Below are 6279 nucleotides of genomic sequence, written 5' to 3'. Positions count from 1 at the left end.
GTATGTGGAGGCGGTTAGGCTTCATCTTCACCCCATAGTCTCCTTCAAATCCCTTCTTTAAATTTTAATCATGCACTCCAATACAGTTGCCTTAGATTCACTTCCTCCCATCTTGCTTACCTTCTTCTACTTTTCCTTTTTGTTCTGTCTGCGAAGTTCTCAGTACCCTATGTACTTCTGATAGTTCCACTCAATGACACTTAAATTGCCATTCTGCCTCCTTCCCAACTGGGGTGAGAAGAGCCTTACCTGCCAGAGAGGGAGAAGGGGGATCAGCGTGCCTTCACCTGCCGGTCAGCACAATCGAACCAGAACCCCACGTGATCCAAGACTGTTTCTCCCTTAAAGTCCATTCTGCCTTGGTGGGCTTGATCAGGTGTGGATGAAAACACAGATGGGTTAAATATCCCATGTCCCAGGCCATCTCCAGGAAAGCCAATTCATACTCACTTATGTATCCCCTTCCTTCTAGCCTAACAATTCCAAGGGGTCAAGAATTTCACAGCAGACAGGACACCTCCTGGGGGAGGGCAGAATACGAGCATACAAGGAAAAGTTTCCTATCCTAAAAATCCCCTGGCGGTCGCTGGTAATAATTTTCCCTGAGACAGCGTGGACACACCTCCTAAATGACCTTCACAAATTTCCTTCCTAAACCGTAGCACGCTCGTCGACCTGTGTACCAAGCAATCGCTGCTGCCTGCCTATTCCAGGCCCCTGTGGGTCCGTGCCCCTTCTAGTGCCTCCCAGGGGGGGTGATCAGGCCCCCTCTTCCACCCTGCCGGGTGGGTTCCTCCTCACCTGAGCACTCAGTTCCCTTGCCGCCCTTCACTACCTGCCAAAGCGAAGAAACCAGGCGTTGAAAGGCTGAATTCTTCCAGAGGGGCAAGGCTCCTTCCCCCCTCTAGGAGATTCAAGCCACAAAGCCTCAGGGTGGCCTCAAATGAGACCTGTCTCCTCAAAGTGAAGAGTTTCCTGGCCAATGCACCAAGTGTTGTACCCACACGTTCTGGGAAACAAACTCACTCAGAAGGACAATGCAGATAGTGGAGTGCAGTTTATTACACCGGCAGGCCCAAGGCAGAGTCTCCTCTTAGCCAAGGACCCCGACCAGCACTTGTGAAAATCTTTTATACCCCATGTGTACGTGTCTGAACCCACCACCCCAGATTCCTTGAGACTTACATAAACCAAGGAAAATACAATCCCAATAATCCCACCATTCACGTGCTATGTGCTCATGTGCTCAAACAGTCAAACAATTAGCCAATAATCAATAAACCCGAGGTTACACTCAGATGGATACAGAAAAATTTATGGCCTGTCTGGAGGAAGGGGTGATCAGTGTATGTTTTCTCTTAGGTGATGAGTAACCCAGATACGATCTTCAAGGTTCCCCTGTCTGGAGGGGGTCTTACCCTTCTGTTGTTGTTTTCATAGGCACTAAACACAGAGTTCAGAGTCCATTGGAAAGGCAGCCTAGCGTGATCAGCATGAACAGGCCTAACGTGGAGTCCAGGCCCTATGAATTCCTTCTTCAGAACAAAGGAAAAGAAAGATACAATCAAAGTTAACCCATGATTCATATGCCTTAAGCCTAGGTAGTTAACAGTGGACAATTATCAATAGGCCTGAGGTCATACCCCAATAAGCATAATAGAATTTATGATTCTATTCGGTTACACAGATAATTAGGGTATTCTTTCAGGCAACAGAGAGTCTAGGTACAAGCCCTGGGGCTCTTCCATCCAGGGGGCCTGGTTTTCCAGTTGGTATGTTGTTTCCATAGATACTGGGCATACAGCTCAAAGTCCACAGTCCGGCCCAAGATGGAGTCCTGCTTTCAAGATGGAGCCTGTTCTCTCTGTTTCCTCCTTCCTGAGGACTCTGTTATGAGTAAAATTGTGTCCATCCAAGAAAATATGTTGACGTCCTAACCCCCACTATTTCTGAATGTGACCTTAATTAAAAATAGGGCCTGAGATGGTAACAGGGAGGAAGGCCAGAAGTCCCAGAGCAGCAGGAGAAAATAAACTGTAAGTGGCAGACTTTTTTTTTTTTTTTTTTCTTCTCTATATGTGTTGACGACACCTAGTTCTGCCTTGAGCTAACCAATATGTTTTTCTTACAGAAAAGTTTTTCTTAAGCTATGTTAATGAAACCATGTATTTGCTTTGGAACCTGCCTTTCTTCAAAATGGTTCTGCCTAAGACTAACTACTTTTTTTTTTTTTTTCTTTTCTCAACCCTTGGGCTGATAATGGCTCAAGAAACCAGTATTCATGTCAATTGTTTTATGGCCGGGGGATGACACACCTTGGTCCATCCTATCTCAAAAATGCATATTGTGGGAGAGGGGCCTGGTGAAACTCCCTCAGCCTTGAGGTGTCTCTCTTATCTGATTAATAAGCTTGCTAACAGACATAAAACACCTTGCCAGAAACTAGCAAGGGGGCATTCTTTCTGCCCCTTTCTGATGTCCATGTCAGCAGCTTTCTCTCTCTCTCTCTCTCTCTCTCTTATATTTTAATAAAATTCTGTTACCCAAAAGGTTCCAGTGGGGAAGCCTCGTCTCTTGCCCTGGATCGAATTCCTCTCCTCCAGAGACCACGAATCCCGGCATAGCACACAGCTCACAGCAGGAACCTGTCGGGTCTTTCCAGAAGTAATCAATCTAGAACGAGGTCGTTAGGTGGGCCCTAATCCAATATGCCTGGCTTTCTTACAAAAAAGGGAAGTGCAGACACAGAGACACACAAACACACAAGAGAGACCGTGTGGAGGCACACAAGGAGTAGATGACCGTGTGATTGGAGTGATGCGTCTATAGGACAAGAGATGCCTGAGGCCACCAGAAACCAGGAGAGGGGCATGGAACACATCCCTCCCTAGCACCTTCAACAAGAGCATGACCTGGTTGACACCTTGGTTTTAGACTTCTGGCCCTCAGAACTGCAAGGCAAGAAATTCTTATTGTTCTGAGCCACACGGTTTGTGATACTTTGTTACAACAGTCCTAGGAAACGGCTTTCTGTACTTGGGAGTGGAGTGCTATTATAAGAAACACCTAAAAAGACATGAAGTGACTTTGGAATTGGGCAGCGGGTAGAGGCTGGAGAAATTTGTAGGTGCTTGACAGAAAAAGTCTAGCTTGCCTCAGAGAAACAGGTGGGAGAAATAGGCATAACTGTGTTTTTGCTGAGGTCTCAGATACCCTTCCCAGGTGACGCTAGTGGTAAAGATTCCTCCGGCCGATGCTGGAGACTCGAGTTCCATCCCCGGGTCAAGAAGATCCCCCAGAGAAGGAAAGGGCAACCCACTCCAGTTTTCTTGCCTGGAGAATCTCACGGACAGAGGAGCCTGGCGGGCTCCAGTTCATGGGGTTACAAAGAGTCGGACAGGACTGAAGCGAATTAGCACACAGCACTGGCCAAAGAAAGAAATGAATTCTAGGTATTTCCTAAAAGAACTAGAAGATTTAGAAAAGCTAATTTCATCTTAATTTCTGAATAATAATTTACTGATTGAATTTAACACATGATGAATAAGAGAAATTAACAGCTTTAGATATTTTTACCCTGCACAATGTTAGGTATAACTAGGTATTTAATAAGCATAGCATATCATGACGAAAATCATTAAAGACAACTAACTTCCTAGTTCTCTTCCATCCAGCCCCCGGTGCTGACCATGTCACCTTGAATGGGACTGTATTGTAACAGGGGTCGTTCGAGGACGTCCCTGTGGACTTGAGCAGGGAGGAGTGGCCGCACGTGGACCCTGTACAGAGGTGCCTGTACCAGGATGTGACACTGGAGACCTACAGCCAACTGTGCGCAGTGGGTGAGTAAGCACAGCTGCCCTGTGCCCCTGCCAGGGGCCTCAGAGACGCTGCTTCCATTCTCAGCTGCTGAATGCTCTGGGGCATCTGAAGTGTGTAATGGTGTCATCTTTGATTTGCCCGAGATACTTCAGTCCTTTTACACTTCTGTGATTATTACTCTATTCCCAGGGAAATGGTATTACTTTCCTGAAGAGCAAATAGAAGCGTGGTTGAAAGGCCCTGAAACCCAATTAACTGGACCCAATCCTGTATCGTGTCCTGTTCACAGGGAACCAAGTTCCCAAACCAGAGGTCATCTTCAAGCTGGAGCAAGGAGAGGGCCCCTGGACGTTGGAGGAGGAAACCCCACATCAGAGCTGCTCAGATGTGTGACCTGAGTAGATGGGGGACGTGGAGTAGATCTGTTTTTCTAGGACAGGCTGATGCCTTTGAAAGGCTCTGCAGATAATCTGTCTTGAACGTTCTAAGAGCGCCCGTGATTCCCTTCCCAGAGTTCTCTGCGTCACGAAGCGCCTTCCTGGAACCCGGGGCATTTTGTGTTGGCTGCAGCCATTGTAACAAGATGGCAGCGTCGGCGGAGTGACCAGGGGTCCTTCCTGGCGGGAGCCGGCGGCAGTGGTGGTAGCGGTATCGCCGCCATAACTTCACGGCTCCCCTGTACCAGCCCCCGAAGTCGCCGTGAAGGCGAGGCCGTTAACGGGAAGCCAGAAGCCAGAGGCTCAGCCTGCTAACGGTAAGAACCCCCTCAACAGTCTGTGGGCTGGTGAAAAGAAACCCGACAGTAGCGGCGGTCAGGTTCCCCTTGGCCGATTCTGGGCCCTGTGACGCTGAGAAACAGCCAGCGTTTTCTGTTTCAAAACCTACCTGCCTTCACAACCTTGCTCCGTGGACGAGCCCTAGGGGCGTCCATCGTCCCCTTAGAGGTGTCAGAGCTTAACCCCAACCCCATCTTTGTCTCTCAGGATGGCGAGCAGCAGTGGACCCAAGGCCGATGTCCTTGTCGGAGGGAGATATAAACTGGTACGGGAGATCGGTTCTGGCTCCTTTGGGCACGTTCATTTGGCGATAGACCTCACCAACCACGAGCAGGTGGCAGTAAAATTAGAATCGCAGAATACCAGGCAGCCGCGGTTGTTATATGAGAAGGAACTCTATAATATTCTTCAAGGTGGGGTTGGCATCCCCCAGATACGGTGGTATGGTCAGGAAACAGACTATAATGTGCTAGTCATGGATCTTCTGGGACCCAGCCTTGAAGATCTCTTCAATTTCTGTTCAAGAAGGTTCTCAATGAAAACTGTACTTATGTTAGCTGATCAGATGATCAGTAGAATCGAATATGTGCATACACAGAATCTTATACACAGAGACATTAAACCAGAAAACTTCCTAATGGGTACTGGGCAGCAGTGGAAGGAGTTATTCCTTATTGATTTTGGTTTGGCCAAGAAGTACAGAGACAACAGAACAGGGCAACACATACCCTACAGATCCGGTAAAAGTCTCACTGGCACTCCTTCCTTTGCTAGTATCAGTGCCCATATTGGTATTGAACAGAGTCGCCGAGATGACATGGAATCAATAGGACATGTTTTGATGTATTTTAATAGAGGCAGCCTGCCATGGCAAGGCCTAAAGGCTGCAACAATGAAGCAAAAATGTGAACAGATTAGTGAAATGAAGATGACCACACCTGTTGATGTTTTATGTAAGGGGTTTCCTGCAGAATTTGCCATGTACTTAAAGCACTGTCGCGGGCTGTCCTTTGAGGAAGCCCCGGATTACAGGTACCTGAGGCAGCTGTTCCACATGCTTTTCAGGAAGCTGAATTACCAATATGACTATGCATTTGATTGGATAGTGTTAAAGCAGAAAGCAGAACAGCAGGCTGCCTCTTCAAGTGGGGAGGGTCAGCAGGCCCAAACCCCCACAGGCAAAAGTGACAAAACCAAAAGTGAAATGAAACATTCTTAAATTTGAATCAAGGAACAGAAGACAGAGCAGAAGATGAGCCGCAAATTCATTTCCCTGTCAACTGGCTCTGGTCAGCAGAGATATTGTCTCCTGAGTTGAAGGCTCTGTAATTAATTAAATATGGTATCCAGTTTTCTATTTCACTTTTTGAAGTGGAAAAGTTCACTAAATGCTTGACACACGCAAATTGGTGGGGAAATTGTACCTATGCCAATTTTAATTAAAATCTTTTATTTTGAACTATACTGCTTTGAGAGATCTCATTTCAGAAGAGTAGCCTGTGCAGTTGCTATGGTCGTTAATGCATTCTGAGGGTTTATCCATCTCTAGGGTTTGCAAGTTGTTCACTTAAAACATTCTTAATATGGTTGACTTCTTGTTTGCGAGCCACCTGATATGGTAGTAATCAAGATTCCAAGTTCGAGCATATGAACGATTCTGCTTGCTTACTTGAACTAGAAA

General features: G+C 46.9%; 1 protein-coding gene across 1 annotated transcript; it reads left to right on the top strand.

Annotated features, from left to right (window-relative positions):
* The first annotated feature begins 2005 nt into the window (after positions 1–2005).
* On the top strand, positions 2006–6051 carry LOC100138998 (casein kinase I). Its single transcript, XM_015461684.3, has 3 exons — positions 2006–3842; positions 4112–4576; positions 4806–6051. The coding sequence occupies exon 3, from the start codon at positions 4807–4809 to the stop codon at positions 5815–5817; it is 1011 nt and encodes a 336-aa protein (XP_015317170.1). The 5' UTR covers positions 2006–3842; positions 4112–4576; position 4806; the 3' UTR covers positions 5818–6051.
* The last annotated feature ends 228 nt before the right edge of the window (positions 6052–6279 follow it).

Source organism: Bos taurus, chromosome X, assembly GCF_002263795.3.
Source record: "Bos taurus isolate L1 Dominette 01449 registration number 42190680 breed Hereford chromosome X, ARS-UCD2.0, whole genome shotgun sequence".
NCBI lineage: Eukaryota > Metazoa > Chordata > Mammalia > Artiodactyla > Bovidae > Bos > Bos taurus.
The sequence above is the reverse complement of the archived record's forward strand: the minus strand, read 5'-3'. Positions and strand labels throughout refer to the sequence as shown.

What these genes read in the sequence shown, in the direction of transcription:
- LOC100138998 (XM_015461684.3), top strand. Translation starts at nt 4,807, where the DNA reads ATGGCGAGCAGCAGTGGACCCAAGGCCGATGTCCTTGTCGGAGGGAGA.